General features: G+C 29.4%; 1 protein-coding gene across 1 annotated transcript in view; it reads left to right on the top strand.

Annotated features, from left to right (window-relative positions):
• The window catches only part of LOC120519911 (cell wall protein DAN4-like), a gene marked incomplete at both ends in the record, with an annotated part of 32,727 nt that extends 10,782 nt beyond the window's left edge, over nt 1–21,945 (top strand). The window contains 4 exons of the mRNA XM_039742662.1: nt 18,379–18,432; nt 18,878–18,931; nt 21,393–21,446; nt 21,892–21,945. Of these exons, the coding sequence (XP_039598596.1) occupies nt 18,379–18,432; nt 18,878–18,931; nt 21,393–21,446; nt 21,892–21,945 (216 nt within the window). The remainder of the gene's footprint in view (nt 1–18,378; nt 18,433–18,877; nt 18,932–21,392; nt 21,447–21,891) is intronic.
• Nucleotides 21,946–22,324: the final 379 nt, after the last annotated feature.

Genomic DNA, 22,324 nt, shown 5'->3' with positions numbered 1-22,324 from the left:
TAAATGCTTATTCTAAAATGTTCTGATCAGATCCTGTAAGGTTTGAAAATGTTTTTACAGATCCTCTGAATCTAGTTTGATTTCTTCCAATTTCATATTATATAACCATTTGCCCAGCTAGAATGGAGAGTTAGGATTCTTCCAGTTGAGCAGGATAAGTCAGTGCCAATAGTGTAGTAAAGGCAATTACAGTTTGTTATTCTTTCTCCACTTTAAGCCCATCTTGAGCCCACCAAACACTCTTACTGGATTAGATGGGATTGTGACACCAAGGCTGTTTGAAAGGATTTGAAGATTTTGGTCAGAATGATGTTAATTTGGTGTACACCTAAAACATTGCCAGTTGAGGCTGGATCTCGATTATGGCGTTGAGGTTGGATTTGCCCTGCAACTTTCGGACAATTTTAACGGCAGATGTGCTCGATTTATAATTTTGAGTTAAATAATTCTATGCTTTAGCATATGGGCTCAAGTAATTATTGCATTGCTAACTTCCATTCCTTTTCTGAGATGTTGAGTGAGAATCCTTTTCCACTGTCCTCTTTGATCTTTGAAAACGAGGGACTTAAAATGGTTTTATAATTGGAAATTTGTCTGAGTCCTCAAGACTGATGATATTTTTTCTGGCATAGAGATAGGTGGAGTGAGAAAAATTGGGCAGTTCCTGTTTAAAGTTTCTAACTGAAGGAGCGCAGCAATGTGATTCTGGAAAGTTAAATTTGCAGTGTAATTGTTTCTAGGATGCAAAGACGTGGTCATGTACAGATCTCTAGTGATTAAATCCCAGATGTTTCCAGACATTAAAAAGTGCATATGTTTGCAGGGTGGAAAAGGTGGTTCTAGTGCAGAGGAGCCCGACAAAAGCTTCTCTATCTTAAAATACTTCCGCATTGGTTTCCATAATCTGAATCAGTGAAGTACAATTGGAGTTGTTATATATGGAATAACTTGATTTGATCGGTACAAAGCAAGGAATATAAAGAAATTCTGCAGGATTTTATTTGTATTTGACCATGTCTGTGTATGTTCATCTATTTGTTCCATCTCGGTTTTTATAGCTTGTCTATCTGCTGCCTATAATAAAATTGAAAGTTAGGTAGAGCCATGCCACCTTCCGCCATAGGTCTTTGTAGAATGCCCAATTTGGATACGTGGATGTTTGGAATTCCAAATATGAGGTTGTGGTTGAATCTGATTATCACTGCTAATTGGTATCTTGCCTTACTTACAATATGACATGACATGCATGTTTCTTCATGTCGTTATTCTTTAAATACAGTCATTATTGCATGCAGCATGATGTATCATCAATTGACAAATCCGTATTATACTTCCCAATGATGCTAATGAAGTGAAGGAGGCCTAGTCTATAGCAATGAGCTTTTTTTGTTTACTGTAGTGCATCTCTTACATCAAAAGTACTTCAGCAACATCCACAACCTTCAGATCAGTAACAGTGTATTTCTTATTTTTCAGTGCCAGCATTTCAAGATTATTAAATTGATCTTCTTGTAGTTGAAATGTTTATCATCTTTCATTTTCTGAATCATTTAATTACTTTTGTGTTACAATGGAGTTTATCTTGTTTGGATTAAGTACAAAGTTGGAACTAAGAGCTGGTGATGTTACACGATTCGTCTGCTAAGTGGATGTCATGTTTCAAAAGCCAGTAAGAGCCTCACATGCTCTTGTCACAACTAAGGCCCTTCCTCGTAGAGAGGCATTCAAGACACTAACCCTTGATCTCCACATTGCGGTGTTTTTAACGAAATTCAGACTTACTACAGACAAGTCTATCAACAACATCCACCACTATGTCAAGTGAGTGACAATAAGTGTCATATTTTTGAAAGTCACTACTTCAAGGTAATAAATTTGTTGTTATTCCATCTACATGTATTTTAATGCTTTATTTTCCTGGACCTACATTTCTCTTTAGTATTCTATTAATTTATATCTATTGTTGGAAGATATACAGGAATGCTTATTCCTGCATTAGAATTTAAGTAACATTTCAAAAGATTCATCACTTTGCAGAAACATACCAGTTAATTCTCACAGTATCTCAAATTCCCTTATTGCTTACAGTATGTAGGCATAAGGCATATTGTTTTATTGCTCGTCAAAGCAAACTGGTATAGAGCAAATGTGTCGTACAATTGACAAATTACTTATTATAAACAGTAATACGCTATTACAGTAATGAAGGAATAGTCTGTAATGTGATTTTTTGTTTTGCAATGCATCTCCTACATTAACAATTTCTACAACAACCACAGCATTGCCAGTAAGTGACAGTGTTTTTCTTTTTTTTAAGTGTTAGCATTTCAAAATTATTATATTGTGCCTTATTTCTTGTTGAAGTTAACCTACATTTTAACAATTTCCAATAATTTTCCTTAATATAAAATACACTTTGGTATGTATCTTCTATAACTAATTTTGTTTCTGGATTGAGAATTCCTCTAAGATTAAATTTACATCAATTTTAAATGAACTACATTCCTGTTTTTTGCTAATCACTTTGCATTTAAGTATTTCAGTTTTCATGGTGTAGTCGACTTTCAAAATTGTAGTGATCAAAATTAGGTTAAACATTAAAAGCCTGTTCTAGATTTTTATTTTATTTTATTGCTTTTACTTAAAATCAATACATTCCATCTGAATAAGTCAAGTGTTAGAAAATGGTTTTGAAGTAATCACCCCACCCTGAGAAATTTGAGGTAGCCAACAGAATAAGAGCTTTAGCTGTAAAAAATTTTAAATGATAAATTAATAAAAATAAAGATACATGGAGTAAAGGAGGGAGAACCTGCTTCCTCAATTAATGCTTATTCTACAATTAGATAGATCTTGTAGTTTGAAAATGTTTTTACGATCTCTAGATATGTATTTCAATTATTTCTATGATTAACTCAGTTGCCTACTTAGAATAGGAGTAGGATTCTTCCAGTTGACAGGATAAGTCAGTCCAAAGTGTAAGTACGAAGTTAGTTTGTTATTTTCTCCCTTTAACCCATCTTGGCCTACAAAGCTTTACTGGATTATGGGATTCGTGACACCAAGGCTGTTTAAGGCATTTGAAGATTTTGGTCAGAATGATGTTAATTTGGTGTCACCTAAAACATTTAGCCAGTTGAGGCTGGATCTCGTTGTATTCGTAGGTTGATTTTACCTGAACATTGATTAGATGTTTTTAAAGACAGATGTTCGATTTATAATTTGATTAAATAATTCATGCTTTAGATTGGCCAAGTGAATTAGTTATGCTAACTTCCTTCCTTTTCTGAAGTTTGGTGAGATCCTTTTCCACTGTCCTCTTTGACTTTTGAAGAGGGTAAAATGGTTTATAAATTCGGAAATTCTTCTGATCCTAAAGACTATCGATATTTTTTCATAGGATAGGTGAGGTGAAAAATTGGCGTTCATGTTTAAATTTCTTAACTTGAAGGATGACGAAATGTATTCTGGAAAGTTAAATTTCTGTAATTGTTTCTAGTGAAAGCATTTATACAGATCTCTAGTGATTAAATCCCGATTTTTCCAGACATTAAAAAGTGACTATTTTGCAGGTGAAAAGGTGGTTCTAGAGGAGCCCCGAAAAGCTTCTCTATCTTAAAATACTTCGCATGTTCAATTCTGAATCATGTCAATTGTTGTGATATATTGGCATAACTTCATATTTAGTGCGTACAATAGGAATATAATTGAAATTCAGAATTTTATTTTATTGTGGACCATGTCTGTTAGTTATCTATTTTGTCCATCTCCGGTTTTTATGCATTTTATCTGTTCCAATATAAAATTGAGAAGTTAGTAAAATCAACTTCGCATAGGTCTTTGTAGGTTCAATTTGGATTAGATGATGTTTGAATTCCAAATAAATGAGGATTGTGTTTGAATCTGATATCCTAAAGGTATCTTGCCTTAATCTTACAAATGACATACATGCATGTTCTTCCATGTATTACTTCAAATACAGTCATTATTGATGCACATTATCATCAATTACAAATAATTTATCACGATGTGCTAATGAAGTGAGGTAGTCTTAAATGAGCTTTTTTTTGTTCTTGTCCATCTCTTACATCAAAAGTCTTCACAACATCCAAACTCTTAGATAGTACATGTATTTCTTCGTTTTTTCCGATCTCAGCATTTCAAGATTATAATATCTTCTTGTAGTTAATGTTTGCCATCTATTTCATTTTGAATCATTTAATTAATTTTTTACAATGGAGTTATCTTGTTTGGATTAGTAAATTGAACTAAGCTGGTTGATATTAACCTTCTACTTTAATTGGATGTCACTATTCAAGAAAAGTAAGAGCCTCATGCTCTTGTCACAACAAAGGACCCATTCTACGTAGAGTCATTCAGAAGCCTAACCTGATCTTAATTGCGTGTTTTTTTTAACAGAAATCAGACTACACTGAAAGTGCTTCAACATCCACCATATTCAAGTAGACAATGAAGTGTCATATTTTTGAAGTCACTCTTCAAGTGTAATAAATTTGTTGTATTCCATCTACATGTATTTTAATGCTTTATTTTCCTGGACCAATTTTTCTTAGTATTGTATTAATTTATCTATTATTGTGAAGATATACAGGAATTTATTCTGCATTAAAATTTCTAAGTACGATCAAGATTCCTTTTGAAAACATTGCCAGTTAATTCTCACTGTATTACAATTCCTTATGCTTACAGTATGAGGCATAGGCTTTTGTTTTATTGCCCGTGAAGATTGATGTGAGAAATGTCGTAATTGACAAATTACTTATATAAACGTATCTGTATTACAGTAATGAAGGAATAGTCTGCTGTAATGTGATTTTTGTTTTAGAGCGTGCTCTCTACATAACAATTTACAACAACAAGCATTGAAGTAAGTACATGTTTTTTTTTTAAGTTTAGCATTTCAAATATTATATTGTCTTATTACTTTAAAATTGTTCAACGTTACAATTTTTGAACAACTATTCCAGATAATTTTGCCTTAATTAAATGCACTTTATTGATTTCTTCATATGAACTACTTTGGATTCTGGATTGAAGTAACTTTCCTCTAGATTAAATTTACTCAATTTAAAATGAAGTAGACATTCCTGTGTTTTCCAATCATTTGACATTCTAAGATATTTCAGTTTTATGGTTATATGTGAGCTTTCAAAATGTAGTGATGCTAAAGTTAGTGAAAAATAAAAGCCTAGTTCTCGATTTTTATTTTATTTTATTGCTTTTATTAAAATCAAATAACATTCCATACGAATAAGTCCAGTGTTAGAAAATAGGTTTTGAAGAATTAGCCCCACCCTGAAAGTGTTAGGCCAACAGAATAAAACTTTAAGCTAGTAAAAATAGTAAATAGATAATTATAAATAAATAAAGTATGATAAAGGAGGAAGAACCTTTCCTCAATTTAAATGCTTATTCTAAATTTACTGATCAGATCATAGGTTTTGAAATTTGTACAATCTCCTAAGTGCTAGTTTGATTTCTTCATTTCACTATTATATAACCCCTTCTCAACTAATAGGAGTTAGTTCTTCTTGAGCAGGATAAGTCTACAATAGTGATAAAGTAAACTAGTTTGTTATTCTTTCTCCACTTTAAGCCATCTGAGCCACCTAACACAGCTTCGGATTAGATGGATTGTGAACTGTTTGAAAGCATTTAAGTTTTGGTCCAGAATATGTTAATTTGGTTACACCTAAAACATTTGGCTAGTGAGGCTGGATCTACGTTAGCTAGGCTTGGATTTTGCCCGAAACATTTGGACAATTTTAAGCGAGACTATTGTTTATATAATTTTAGTTAAATAATTCTATGCTTTTGCTTTATGGACTATATTATGTGCATTTGCAACTTATTCCTTTAGATGTTAAGTAGAATTTTTCACTGTCCTTAGATCTTTGAAACGAGGACTTGTAAAATGGTTTTATAAATTACGAAATTCGTTGAGTCCTCAAGACTGATCGATATTTTCTGATAGAATGGGAGTAGAAAAAATTGGGCAGTTCTATTTAACAATTTCTAAAAGAATTCTGATATAATGATTCTGAAAGTTAAATTTGCATGTAAATGTTCTGGATGAAACTTCGTCTATGAAGAATCTCAATGATTAAATCCAGTGTTTTCCAGACATTAAAAGTCATTATTTTGCCAGAGATGAAAAAGTGGTTCTCTGCAGAGAGCCTTGACAAAAGCTTTCTATTTAAAATACTTCCGATTGGTTCCATAATCTGAATCAGTGAGACAATTGGGTTTATATTTGGCATAACTTGTATTTATGCGTTCAAAAGGAATATAAAGAATTCTGCAGATTTTATTTATTGTGGACCATGTCTGTGATTTTCATCTATTTTGTCCATCCAGGTTTTGAAACTTATTTTTGCCAGTAATAAAATTTGAAAGTTAGTAAGCCTGCACCTTCCGATAGGTCTTTAGGTGCAATTTGGATAGTGGATGTTTGGAATTCAATAATGAGTTGGTGAATCTTGATATCACTGCTAACGGTATCTCATTTACAATTAACATGACATGATGCTTTTCCTATGTTACTCAAATAATATTCATCAGCGAGATGTAATCATCAATTGACAAATCCGTATTATATCACATGATGATTAGGAGTGAAGAGCCTAGTCTCATAGCAATAGCTTTTTGTTTTTGTGATCTCTTACATCAAAATTGAGGCAAATCTACAATGTTCAGATCAGTAACAGTGTATTTCTTATTTTCCAGTGATTTCCAAATATTAAATTGTTCTTTGTGTAAATGTTTGATGCTTTCATTTTCTGAATCATTTAATTACTTTTGTGTTTAAATAGTTTATCTTTTTGGATTAAGTACAAAGTTGGACTAAGAGCTGGTGATGTTACCCGATTCTACATGGCTCGAAGTTCACTAGTTTAGAAAGCCATGAGCCTCACATGCTCTTGTCACAACTAGCCCTTCCCTACGTAAGGCATTCAGAACATAACCCTGATCTGTAATTTGGCGTGTTTTCTTTTTAACTGAAATTCGACTTCTCAGTACAATGTGCTTAACACCACATTCATGAGTGAAATGAAGTGTCAATTTTTTGGAAAGTTACTCAAGAGTAATAAATTTGTTGTTATTCCATCTAATGTATTTTAATGCTTTATTTTCCTGGACCTCATTTTCTTTTAGTATTTTTAATTTAATACTTTTGTTGAAGTATACAGGAATCTTATTCTCATTAGAAATTTCCTTAAGTATTCAAAATTCATACTTTGCAGAAAACATCAGTTAATTCTCACATCTTCCTAAATTCCCTTATTGCTTACAGTATTAGGCTAGTCATATTGTTTTTGCCTGTCATAAGAACTGTTTAGATTGAAAAATTGTCCGAATTGACAAATTACTTATTTATACACAATATGCTATTACAGTAATGAAGGAATACTCATCTGTAATGATTTTTGTTTACGCGATGCATCTCCTACATTCAAGTTTCTACAACAACCACAGCATTGCCAATAAGTGACAGTGTTTTTCTTTTTTTTTTAAGTGTTAGCATTCAAATTATTATATGTGCCTATTACTTGTTAAATATTTTCAACCTAACAATTTTTGAATCAACTATTTCAGATTAATTTTGCCTATAAAAATGCACTTTGGTATGATTATCTTCATAAGACTAACTTTGATTTACTATTGGAAGTAACTTTCCTGAATTAATTTTACATCAATTTTAAAATAAGTGACCATTCTGTGTTTCTGCTAATCCTTTGACTTCTAAGAAATTTCCAGTTTTATGGTTAATTCACTTTCAAAATTATGATTGCAAGAATTAGGTTGAAAACAAAAGCCTGTTCTCGATTTTATTATTATTTTATGCTTTTATATAATCAAAAAACATTCCATCTCAATAAGTCAAGTTTAGAAATAGGTTTTAAAATCATCCCTAAGTAGTTGAGGTGCCAACTGATAAAACTTTAAGCTATAAAATATTATTAGATAAATTAATAAATAAATAAAGATACATTGTAAGGAGGAAGAACCTTTCCTCAATTTCAAATTTATTCTAAAAATTACTGATCAGATCCTTAAGGTTTTGAAATGTTTTGTACAATCCTCTAAGTGAGTTTATTTCTTCCAATTTCAATATTATATAACTTCAGTTACCCACAACTTAGAATAGGAAGTTAAATTTTCCAGTTGAAGGATAATCTACGTGCAAATAATAGTTAGTATGAATTAAGTTTTTATTCTTTCTCCACTTTAAGCCATCTGTAGCCCACAAACAGTCTTACTGGATTAATGGGATTGTACGCCAAGGCTGTTTAGAAAGGCATTTGAAGATTTTGGTCCAGAATGATGTTAATTTAGTGACACTAAAATATTTGGCCCGAGGGCTGGATCTCGATTTAAGTTAATGAGTTGATTTTCCTGGAATTTGAAATTTTAAGGAAGTGCCCTTTTAAATTTTAATTTAAAAATTCTATGCTTTATGATGAGTAAATGCCATTGTATTCCATTCTTTCTATAATTTGTTAAGATTGTATCTCCTTTTACTTTAACAGGGATGTAAAAGGTTGTAATTCGAAATTCTTTGATCCCAATTAATTTTTTGTAAATGAATAATAGGGAGGGAAAATGGCAGGTTCTGTTTAAATTTCAATTGACGCAAGAATTCGAAATTAATTTGATAATTGTTTTTAGGGCAAATTACTTTAGTAACATATAATTAGTGATCAGCATTCAATGTAATTTTCAGATGGAAAAGGTGTTGTATTGCTATCACTCAAATTTCTAATAATACTATTTGATTTTCAGCTCAATGGATTAAATTTCGATTTTGAAATTCTAATTTAAGCGATAACTAGGATGAAAGAAATTGTGTTTTGTGATTAGCCTTTTTTTACCTAATTATCCAGGTTTATGCTACGTGCTTGTAAAATTGAAAGGTAATTCAACTTATCCAAGTTTATGTAGTAATATTGGCGCATGGATGTTTGAATTCCAAATAAATTGTTATTTAATAATTCTAAACGGATTTGCTTATGAATTTGAATATTGGTCTCTGTTTTCATATTTAACTTCTATAAAATGTATTATGAAAACTTCTTCATTATGTTTAATAATGAGTCGCTGTTAATCAAGGTTTGTTTTAATATGCAGTGCTAAGTAAAACTTCGATACATATTGCTTCAAATATGAGTTTTCTTTTAAATCCCGTTTCAATATTGCATTACTTTAGTAGTAATTCAATTTACATTTTCTGGAATCATTAATGCTTTTTTTTATGGATTATCTGTTATAGAACATTGAACAAGAGCGTGTTTAATTCTTCTTTCTATGACTTTCTAGATTTCAAGAGATAATATCCTTGCTGTTACCCATCTTAGTTTTGATAAAGTTTGACCTTTCTGATCTTATTGTTTTTTCTTTTACAATTAACTTGCTGCGACAATGTTCAATACCCACATGTAAGTTAAATGAGTTCATATTTGAAGGCCTTAAATATATTGTTTATCATTCTTTTTAATTTATTCGGACCTACATTTCTTAAATTTCATTATATTATTGTGAGATATCGAATTTTACATTAGAAATTTTAAAATTCACATTCATTTGAATTAACTTTATATTACTTTTTTCAAATACCTTTATTCTTTATTAACTGGTTAATATTTTATGCTTATTCATAGAAATTGTAAATCTAATGTTCAATAAAAGATACCATTATATCAGATATTCTATACTAATGTATGTCTTGAATGGTTTTTTTTCTTTCGCAATCTTAACATAAATTCCTAATTAACAATATTAATAATGAAGTGTTTTTTTTTTATTTAATGAAGATATTTAAAACTTATTTTTTGTTTTATCTCAATTCTTTTTAAATATTCAGATTTCAATATATTTATTTTAATGTTATCTTCAAAATAACTTTTTATGTTGAGATTTCAATTATTTTAATCTTTAATTTTAATAAATTCATTTGGTTATTTTTATACTTAATTTAAACTTTGATTTTACTTTGTTAATTATGTTCAAATATTATTAATAGTGAAACTAAGCTTTTCTATATTTATTTTAATATTTATTATTTAAAAATCCATTCTAAATAGTGAAGTTAGAAAAATAGGTTTTAGATTTCCCCTATAATTGTTAGCCAAAATAAACTTAAATTTTAAAATAAAAGAAAATTAATAAAAAATAACAGCTTGAAAGAAATAGTTGTACACACTATTAAAGTAATTACTAAAATTAATAATGAAGTTAGAAAATGTTTTCATCTCAATGCTTTTATTTAATTTCCAATTTAAATTATTAACATTGCTCAACTTAGTATTTTTAATTTCTCAGTTGATAATTAGTTCCATATTCATAAAACATATAGTTTATCTTTCCCTAACACTGTAGCCCAATTCCTTATGGATTATATTTAACAAGTAGTTTTAATTATGTAAGTTGGTCAGATTAATGTTCTCATTAAAGCATTTGCTGGCTGGATTGCTTTAGTGATTAAATTTTCCGAAATTTTTGGAATTTTAACAGACAATTTGCCCATTATACTTTTAGTAAATTTGCTTTCATTGAGCATAATTATGCATTGTATCATTCCTTTTAAGTTGTAGACTCTTTCCCATGTCCTCTTTTGATTTAAGACTACTGTTAAATGTTTTATAAAGGAATTTATGTTGTCTCAAGATTGATAATTTTTCTGGCAAGAGTAGTGGAGTGAGAAAATTGGAGGTTATGTTAGCAAAGTTTTTCTAAATGTAATTAATCATGAAGTTAAATTTCAGTTAATTGTTTCTAGGATGCAAAACGCTGTTGAATTAAGTATCTTAATGTTAAATCAAGTTTCAGCTAAAAAGTTAGTTGCAGGGGAAAAGTGGTCAGGAATAAAAAGTTCTATTTAGAATTCCAATTGTTCCAAATAATGAAATTCGTTGTAGTTTTGATATAACTTGTATTTAGTTACAAACGAATAAATAAAATTGCTTGAATTTTATTCTTATTGTGTGTCTGGTATTACTTTTCTCCATCTCGGTTTTAAGTTTGATTGTGCCCAAATTAAATTAAGTTAGTAGAGCTGTCTTCCAGAAGGTGTGTGAATGCCAATTATGGTTTAATAATAAGAAGGGTTGTGGTTGGAATATAATTCATGCTTCATTCTATTAAATTTTCATGCCTATGTTCTTCCATGTATCATTTTATCATGTATAATGAATCATTGCACAGATATTTATCATGAAGGCGCTAATCAATACAAGCTTGTTCATAATGGCTTTTTCATAGGTATTTCTTAGTATAGCCATCTTACATCAAATTTCAAATCTACTTTTTGTTTCTTTTTCATGCTACATTTCAGATTATTAATGTTCTTCTTGGTGTTAAATTTCAATTTGATCTTTATATTTGTGTTCAATGGGTTTAATTGTTTGATTATTAAAAGTTGAATAAGAGTGTGTACACATTCAATCTGAGTTCCATATTTCAACAGTAAGCCTCATGCTCTTTCTCCTAAGCCCTTCATTGAAGATTAAGCATACCTGATCTGTAATTTGCGTGTTTTTTAACAGAATTCACTTTAGACAAGTGTACTATCAATGTAATTTGTATACGTTGTTTTTAATTACTTCCATTAATTATTAATTTTTTTTTCCTTATTGTTTTACTTTTATTTCTATAATTTCTTTTTGTTAATTATATGGATTTATTCTGAATATATTCTTAATAATTCCTAAGTTATCATTCAAAATGAGCATACGTATTTCACCTTATTCAATCTATGCTTACAGTTTGGCATAGCATATGTTTTTTCAACAGAAACTGTATAGAGAGAATGTGCCACTTTATTTAAAATACTTTTTAAAAAAATCTCTTAAAGAAATTAGCCGCTAATGTATTTTTAATTGCATTTCCAGTATAATTTTCTATTTTCAATAAGTATTTAAAATTTTTTTTATTACTTTAAATTATTTATTACTTATCTTTTGAAGAATATTCAGATTTTATTTTAAAACTTTCAAGATTATCTTCCTAATAAAATATTTGAATTTTCTAATAATAACTTTCTTTATTGATAATTACTTAATAAATTTTCTATCATTTTAAAATATTTCATTTTTATTAATTTCATTTAAAATTAGTATTAAATTGAAATAGTGATTTTTTTTTGTTTTAAACTACGACTTTATAAAATATTATTTTATTTAGTCAAATTAAAATAGTTAATAAGTCCTTAAAAAAGGTAGAAACGCACAAATTTAGTCAAAATAAAATTATAAAAAAATAAAGATAATAATATAGTAGAAAACTTTCATGATAAATGTTGTTTAAATTTACTCAATTTAAATTTGTCAAACTTTAAACTCTATTCTTAAATTTGTATTATAATCATTGTATCTTAATTAATATATAATCCTTGACCAGTAGAATGACGTTAATTCTATAAAGAATTCATGTTATTTTTAATAAGTTTTAACTTTCCCTGATTATGGGATCACCAATAAGCCTTATGTTAAGTGGATTGTGAACAGATTTGAAATGTGAACATTTGCCTAATGAGTTATTTTTAACTAACTGCGTTGAGGATTCCTTTTAGTTTGGTTAATTCCCTTCCATTTGAATTTGAAAAATTATGATTAGGTTAAATTTCAGTGGTCGTGCCAGATGTTTGATTTTTATTGTTGAAAAGGTTTGTTAATTGAATATAGGATTAAAGATTTAATTGGTAATGAGTTTTTTTAAAAATTGGGCTGAATGTTTGAAAGGGATTTTTAATTAAAGTCATTTCAGGATGTTTAGGGGTAGGCAAAAGTTTTTAATTCAAGTGTTCTATGACAAAAAGATTGTTTCAGTTAAATGTTTGAAGATAATTTCAAATTAAAATTTTATTATGTATGAATATCGTAAAAATGTTGTGTAATTGGGATTTTTTGGCAAAGAAATAAAATTTAGGTTATTTTTAATTGTTCTAACTAATGATTGGATTTAATTTCTTGTTCCAGTTAAAATAAGTTATGCTTCAAGGATTTGGGTCTTCAATTTTCATTCAGTATTTGTGGGTTATCATATCACATTTCTTCCTTACAAAAATTAGGGACATTAAAATAATTTATTATAAATTTAAATAATAGCATCCAATTTTATAGTGATTATTTAAAGTTTCAAATCAATTTTTTTTAATGTTCACTTCTATTCAAACATATTATGTTATTATAGTAATTTTATTTAATTTTAGATTTATTTTCTGTAAATATTTCTTTTTTAAATAAATCTGTTACCGTATTTGATAAGGCACTTAAAATCTTTAGTATTTTTAAAAAAACCCCTTTTAATAAAAAACCTTCCAATGGCTTTCAAATCTAATTGACTTTGCAGTATTTACATAATAATTTATCCAATGTTTTAACGTATTTTGAAATTAATTTTAATGTTTCAATTAATTTTTTTAAATTCCTAAATTTTATTTTCCAATTATCTTTTAAAGATTTTTAATCTACTGATCTATTACATTAAATTTTAATTAAAATTTATTCTCGAAATTCCTTTTACATTATTCCAATGTATTATATTAATAATGTTCAAAAGGATAAGTTAAGTTAATTTCTACTAAATTTAATTTAATAAAATTTCCAAGTAATGCTTTTGTTTTTTTATTAATTCAATTAATATTAAAACTGAATTTCATTATTTTTAATTTTTTAATTTACATTAAAAATTATTTGTGCTTTAATGTTAAAGTTTTATTTTTGATTAATATTTCCTAATTAAATTTTAAATCATTAAAAATTAATTTTTTTATTAAGATATTCCCTATAAATTTTTAATTTAAAATGATAATCTGTTCTATCTTAATAATATTTTTTTATGTTTATCTTAAAAATTTAAAATTAGTAAATTTAATTTATTTTAATTTATTCTTTAAATATAAACTAATATTTTTAAATATTTTAAAAATACTGAAAAGTAAAGCAGAAATTTATGATTTTAAAATAAAAGATAATCAATAAGATTGGTAAGGAGAAACTGTTAATTTAAATTAAATATTAATTTGTTATAAATGATAAATTCAGTGAATTGATAGTCAATAAATTTAAAATCCAATAAGAATGTTAAATTCCTTAAGTAGTGACCCCAAAATTTATAAAGATTATATTTTTGAGTTCCATTACTACATCTCTAAGTTAGATGGATTCCCAGGTGTTTGTTCTTAATTTTTTCCCTTAATTTTTCCCAATTAAGGGGGCCCTAGATTGCTTAATGTTTTGCGAAATTCAGTAATTTAAGATTCATTTTTTGGATATTTTTACTGGGGATTTCTGAACGTTCGAGTTCTTTCTGAGATTTGTTTTTTTGATTTTTTTAAATGGGTAAAATTATTTCTGATACAATTCTTTTGGGTTAGAAATTTTGTTTTTTAGTGGAGGATTTAAGGTAATTAGAAATTCTACTAAAGCTTAATTTTTTAATTAAATGATGATTAGGTGAAAAGGGTTGTTCAATTTTAAACAAAAATTTTAAGGAAAATTCGTTTTAAAGGAGAAAATTTTTTAAATTAACTTATCATTTGAATTAAAGAAGTTTGGTGTAAATTATTGGAAATTTTAAAAGTTTAATTATTTTTATTCCAGAAAATTGTATAATCATTTGTTACGTTTTAGGTACCAATAAAAAGAAATTGGAATTATACTTGTTTATTTAGTCCAATTCCTTTTTATTAAAATGGTTTTATTGTACACCAAATTTGAATTTATTCATAAAACATGTTTTCCTAATTAATTTGAATTAAGCCTGATAAATATTCTTTTTATCATGCTTTCTTTTAAAAAGGCAGCATGCATTCTTCTTTACTTTCATCTTTCAAGATTAGTCAAAATGTCAGAGTAATATATTTTTCTGATCATTAAGATTTATAAAATTTTTTTTTTTTTTATATTTAATATTTAAATGGAACTGTTATAATACAAATGATTATTTTCCATTTCCAGATTCTAAGTCTTTGAGTGAATTTTCCTTAAAATTAAATTATGTACTTTGGTTTTGTAGTTAACAAATAACCTTTTAAAATTGACTACACATTCAAACAATTCAGTTTAAACTACTTTTAAAAGTGTCACTAATTTTAAATTCCTTTTATTTCCTTTACTTTTTAACTTTTTCAGTAAGTTATTTATAATACTTATAAAATAAATTTATCTTTAAAAATCTTAATATTAACATTCTTTTCATACATATTTTATTTATTTTTCTTTATTGCTAGTATGAAATATTTTTTAGTCAGAAAATTGCTAAATCTTAAACCATTAAAATTCATTAAAAAATTTAATTATTTATCTAATGATTTTTTTTAGCAAAATTAATTTAAGCCAAAATGTTAGTATTAATTATTTAATTTAAATTATTTAAATTTTTACTCTTTTTAAATATTTCAATTCTTATAAAATATTAATTTTTTTTTAAAATTTATTTATTTATACATTACTTTTATTTAATTTACATAATAATTCATTTTTTTAAATATTCTTTTTTTTTAATTAATTTCAAATTTATTTAGTAAATTCAAAGATTTTATTATTTAATAATGATTATTTATTTAAATTTCTTCTAATTATATTTATAAATAATCATCCTTAAAAATGATAAGATAAAGAATAATACTATTAATTATATTAAATAAAAATATTATAAATAAGAAGTTATTTAATAAAATTTTAAATAAAACTAAGATGAAAATTTAAGTATTATTGCAAATTTACCAATAAATTAAAAAGGGTGGAACTTCAATTAATCTATTAAATTATACAGCTAGTTAAAAGAAAGTTAATTTATTTTTTATTTCCATTTATAACCCTTTCTACTAGTTTGAGAAGTTTTCACAAAAGTTGTCAATGTTAAATGAATTACAGTTTTGTATTACAGCCCTGACCAATGTTATTATGTTTGTTCTCGTTTAACAGGTTTGGAATTTTGAATTTATTATTTGCAATTGGACAATAATTGTGAAAGTATTTTCAACGTTACAATTTTTGAAGCAACTATTCCAGATTAATTTTGCCTTAATATAAAATGCACTTTGGTATGATTATCTTCATAGCTAGAACTAACTTTGATTTACTGGATTGAAGTAACTTTCCTCTAAGATTAAATTTACATCAATTTTAAAATGAAGTGACCATTCCTGTGTTTTCTGCTAATCACTTTGACATTCTAAGATATTTCCAGTTTTTATGGTTAATATGCGACTTTCAAAAATGTAGTGATGCAAGAATTAGGTGAAAAACATAAAAGCCTGTTCTCGATTTTTTATTTTATTTTATTGCTTTTATTAAAATCAAATAACATTCCATACGAATAAGTCAAGTGTTAGAAAAATAGGTTTTGAAGAAATCAACCCCCACCCCTGAGAAAGTGAGGTAGGCCAACAGAATAAAACTTTAAGCTAGTAAAAATAAGTAAATAGATAAATTAATAAATAAATAAAGATACATGGAGTAAAGGAGGGGAGAGAACCTGCTTCCTCAATTTAAATGCTTATTCTAAAATGTTACTGATCAGATCCTGTAAGGTTTTGAAAATGTTTTGTACAGATCCTCTAAGTGCTAGTTTGATTTCTTCCAATTTCACATATTATATAACCCCAGTTGCCCACAACTTAGAATAGGAGAGTTAGGATTCTTCCAGTTGAGCAGGATAAGTCTACGTGCCAATAGTGTAGTAAAGGCAATTACAGTTTGTTATTCTTTCTCCACTTTAAGCCCATCTGTGAGCCCACCAAACACAGCTCTTACTGGATTAGATGGGATTGTGACACCAAGGCTGTTTGAAAGGCATTTGAAGATTTTGGTCCAGAATGATGTTAATTTGGTGTACACCTAAAACATTTGGCCCAGTGAGGCTGGATCTCGATTGTAGCGTTCGCAGGTTGGATTTTGCCCTGGAAACATTTCGGACAATTTTAAACGAGACAGATGTGCTCGATTTATAATTTTGAGTTAAATAATTCTATGCTTTGCGCATATGGAGCTCAAGTGAATTATGTGCATTGCTAACTTCCATTCCTTTTCTGAGATGTTGAGTGAGAGATCCTTTTCCCACTGTCCTCTTTGATCTTTGAAAACGAGGGACTGTAAAATGGTTTTATAAATTACGGAAATTCTGTCTGAGTCCTCAAGACTGATCGATATTTTTTCTGGCATAGAGATAGGTGGGAGGTGAGAAAAATTGGGCAGGTTCTGTTTAACAAAGTTTCTAACTTGAAGGCAGCGAACGAAATGTGATTCTGGAAAGTTAAATTTGCAGTGTAATTGTTTCTAGGATGCAAAGACGTCGTCTATGTACAGATCTCTAAGTGATTAAATCCCAGATGTTTTCCAGACATTAAAAAGTGCATATGTTTGCCAGGGTGGAAAAAGGTGGTTCTCGTGCAGAGGAGCCACCGACAAAAGCTTCTCTATCTTAAAATACTTCCTGCATTGGTTCCATAATCTGAATCAGTGAAGTACAATTGGGTTGTTAGTATATTGGCGATAACTTGTATTTAGTGCGGTACAAAGCAAGGAATATAAAGAAATTCTGCAGGATTTTATTTGTATTGTGGACCATGTCTGTGTATGTTCATCTATTTGTGTCCATCTCCGGGTTTTATAGCTTGTCTATCTGCTGCCCAGTAATAAAATTGAAAGTTAGGTAGAGCCATGCCACCTTCCGCCATAGGTCTTTGTAGGGTCGCCCAATTTGGATACGTGGATGTTTGGAATTCCAAATAAATGAGGTTGTGGTTGAATCTGATATCACTGCTAACGGTATCTTGCCTTACTGCTTACAATATGACATGACATGCATGTTTCTTCCATGTGTTACTTCAAATACAGTCATTATTGCATGCAGCGCAGATGTATACATCAATTGACAAATCACGTATTATATCCACGAATGATGCTAATGAAGTGAAGGAGGCCTAGTCTATAGCAATGAGCTTTTTTTTTTTACTGTGGCTGCATCTCTTACATCAAAAGTACTTCAGCAACATCCACAACTGCTTCAGATCAGTAACAGTGTATTTCTTCGTTTTTTCCAGTGCCAGCATTTCAAGATTATTAAATTGTATCTTCTTGGTAGTTGAAATGTTTGCCATCTTTCATTTTCTGAATCATTTAATTACTTTTGTGTTACAATGGAGTTTATCTTGTTTGGATTAAGTACAAAGTTGGAACTAAGAGCTGGTGATGTTACACACCGATTCTAACGCGCTTCAGAGTGTCACTAGTTTCAAGAAAGCCAGTAAGAGCCTCACATGCTCTTGTCACAACCGTAAGGCCCTTCCTACGTAGAGAGGCATTCAAGACACTAACCCTGATCTGTAATATTGGCCGTGTTTTCTTTTAACAGAAATTCAGACTTCTACAACGACAAGTGCTTCAACAACATCCACCACTATGTCAAGTGAGTGACAATGAAGTGTCATATTTTTTGAAAGTCACTACTTCAAGAGTAATAAATTTGTTGTTATTCCATCTACATGTATTTTAATGCTTTATTTTCCTGGACCTACATTTTCTCTTTAGTATTCTATTAATTTATATCTTTTGTTGGAAGATATACAGGAATGCTTATTCCTGCATTAGAAATTTCCTTAAGTAACATTCAAAAAGATTCATCACTTTGCAGAAAACATACCAGTTAATTCTCACACTGTATTCCTCAAATTCCCTTATTGCTTACAGTATGTAGGCATAGGCATATTTGTTTTATTGCCTGCGTCAAAGAGAAACTGTGTCGTAGCAGAGCAAATGTGTCCGTCAATTGACAAATTACTTATTATAAACAGTAATACTGCTATTACAGTAATGAAGGAATAGTCTGCTGTAATGTGATTTTTTTGTTTTAGCAGCGACTGCATCTCCTACATTAACAATTTCTACAACAACCACAGCATTGCCAAGTAAGTGACAGTGTTTTTCTTTTTTTTAAGTGTTAGCATTTCAAAATTATTATATTGTGCCTTATTACTTGTTAAAGTATTTTCAACCTTACAATTTTTGAAGCAACTATTCCAGATTAATTTTGCCTTAATATAAAATGCACTTTGGTATGATTATCTTCATAGCTAGAACTAACTTTGGATTTACTGGATTGAAGTAACTTTCCTCTAAGATTAAATTTACATCAATTTTAAAATGAAGTGACCATTCCTGTGTTTTCTGCTAATCACTTTGACATTCTAAGATATTTCCAGTTTTTATGGTTAATATGCGACTTTCAAAAATGTAGTGATGCAAGAATTAGGTGAAAAACATAAAAGCCTGTTCTCGATTTTTTATTTTATTGCTTTTATTAAAATCAAATAACATTCCATACGAATAAGTCAAGTGTTAGAAAAATAGGTTTTGAAGAAATCAACCCCCACCCCTGAGAAAGTGAGGTAGGCCAACAGAATAAAACTTTAAGCTAGTAAAAATAAGTAAATAGATAAATTAATAAATAAATAAAGATACATGGAGTAAAGGAGGGGAGAGAACCTGCTTCCTCAATTTAAATGCTTATTCTAAAATGTTACTGATCAGATCCTGTAAGGTTTTGAAAATGTTTTGTACAGATCCTCTAAGTGCTAGTTTGATTTCTTCCAATTTCACATATTATATAACCCCAGTTGCCCACAACTTAGAATAGGAGAGTTAGGATTCTTCCAGTTGAGCAGGATAAGTCTACGTGCCAATAGTGTAGTAAAGGCAATTACAGTTTGTTATTCTTTCTCCACTTTAAGCCCATCTGTGAGCCCACCAAACACAGCTCTTACTGGATTAGATGGGATTGTGACACCAAGGCTGTTTGAAAGGCATTTGAAGATTTTGGTCCAGAATGATGTTAATTTGGTGTACACCTAAAACATTTGGCCCAGTGAGGCTGGATCTCGATTGTAGCGTTCGCAGGTTGGATTTTGCCCTGGAAACATTTCGGACAATTTTAAACGAGACAGATGTGCTCGATTTATAATTTTGAGTTAAATAATTCTATGCTTTGCGCATATGGAGCTCAAGTGAATTATGTGCATTGCTAACTTCCATTCCTTTTCTGAGATGTTGAGTGAGAGATCCTTTTCCCACTGTCCTCTTTGATCTTTGAAAACGAGGGACTGTAAAATGGTTTTATAAATTACGGAAATTCTGTCTGAGTCCTCAAGACTGATCGATATTTTTTCTGGCATAGAGATAGGTGGGAGGTGAGAAAAATTGGGCAGGTTCTGTTTAACAAAGTTTCTAACTTGAAGGCAGCGAACGAAATGTGATTCTGGAAAGTTAAATTTGCAGTGTAATTGTTTCTAGGATGCAAAGACGTCGTCTATGTACAGATCTCTAAGTGATTAAATCCCAGATGTTTTCCAGACATTAAAAAGTGCATATGTTTGCCAGGGTGGAAAAAGGTGGTTCTCGTGCAGAGGAGCCACCGACAAAAGCTTCTCTATCTTAAAATACTTCCTGCATTGGTTCCATAATCTGAATCAGTGAAGTACAATTGGGTTGTTAGTATATTGGCGATAACTTGTATTTAGTGCGGTACAAAGCAAGGAATATAAAGAAATTCTGCAGGATTTTATTTGTATTGTGGACCATGTCTGTGTATGTTCATCTATTTGTGTCCATCTCCGGGTTTTATAGCTTGTCTATCTGCTGCCCAGTAATAAAATTGAAAGTTAGGTAGAGCCATGCCACCTTCCGCCATAGGTCTTTGTAGGGTCGCCCAATTTGGATACGTGGATGTTTGGAATTCCAAATAAATGAGGTTGTGGTTGAATCTGATATCACTGCTAACGGTATCTTGCCTTACTGCTTACAATATGACATGACATGCATGTTTCTTCCATGTGTTACTTCAAATACAGTCATTATTGCATGCAGCGCAGATGTATACATCAATTGACAAATCACGTATTATATCCACGAATGATGCTAATGAAGTGAAGGAGGCCTAGTCTATAGCAATGAGCTTTTTTTTTGTTTTACTGTGGCTGCATCTCTTACATCAAAAGTACTTCAGCAACATCCACAACTGCTTCAGATCAGTAACAGTGTATTTCTTCGTTTTTTCCAGTGCCAGCATTTCAAGATTATTAAATTGTATCTTCTTGGTAGTTGAAATGTTTGCCATCTTTCATTTTCTGAATCATTTAATTACTTTTGTGTTACAATGGAGTTTATCTTGTTTGGATTAAGTACAAAGTTGGAACTAAGAGCTGGTGATGTTACACACCGATTCTAACGCGCATTCATGAGTGTCACTAGTTTCAAGAAAGCCAGTAAGAGCCTCACATGCTCTTGTCACAACCGTAAGGCCCTTCCTACGTAGAGAGGCATTCAAGACACTAACCCTGATCTGTAATATTGGCCGTGTTTTTCTTTTAACAGAAATTCAGACTTCTACAACGACAAGTGCTTCAACAACATCCACCACTATGTCAAGTGAGTGACAATGAAGTGTCATATTTTTTGAAAGTCACTACTTCAAGAGTAATAAATTTGTTGTTATTCCATCTACATGTATTTTAATGCTTTATTTTCCTGGACCTACATTTTCTCTTTAGTATTCTATTAATTTATATCTTTTGTTGGAAGATATACAGGAATGCTTATTCCTGCATTAGAAATTTCCTTAAGTAACATTCAAAAAGATTCATCACTTTGCAGAAAACATACCAGTTAATTCTCACACTGTATTCCTCAAATTCCCTTATTGCTTACAGTATGTAGGCATAGGCATATTTGTTTTATTGCCTGCGTCAAAGAGAAACTGTGTCGTAGCAGAGCAAATGTGTCCGTCAATTGACAAATTACTTATTATAAACAGTAATACTGCTATTACAGTAATGAAGGAATAGTCTGCTGTAATGTGATTTTTTTGTTTTAGCAGCGACTGCATCTCCTACATTAACAATTTCTACAACAACCACAGCATTGCCAAGTAAGTGACAGTGTTTTTCTTTTTTTAAGTGTTAGCATTTCAAAATTATTATATTGTGCCTTATTACTTGTTAAAGTATTTTCAACCTTACAATTTTTGAAGCAACTATTCCAGATTAATTTTGCCTTAATATAAAATGCACTTTGGTATGATTATCTTCATAGCTAGAACTAACTTTGGATTTACTGGATTGAAGTAACTTTCCTCTAAGATTAAATTTACATCAATTTTAAAATGAAGTGACCATTCCTGTGTTTTCTGCTAATCACTTTGACATTCTAAGATATTTCCAGTTTTTATGGTTAATATGCGACTTTCAAAAATGTAGTGATGCAAGAATTAGGTGAAAAACATAAAAGCCTGTTCTCGATTTTTTATT

Source organism: Polypterus senegalus, unplaced genomic scaffold, assembly GCF_016835505.1.
Source record: "Polypterus senegalus isolate Bchr_013 unplaced genomic scaffold, ASM1683550v1 scaffold_4862, whole genome shotgun sequence".
Classification (NCBI taxonomy): Eukaryota; Metazoa; Chordata; class Cladistia; order Polypteriformes; family Polypteridae; genus Polypterus; species Polypterus senegalus.
Note: the sequence above shows the minus strand (reverse complement) of the source record. Positions and strands in the feature narration are given on the sequence as shown.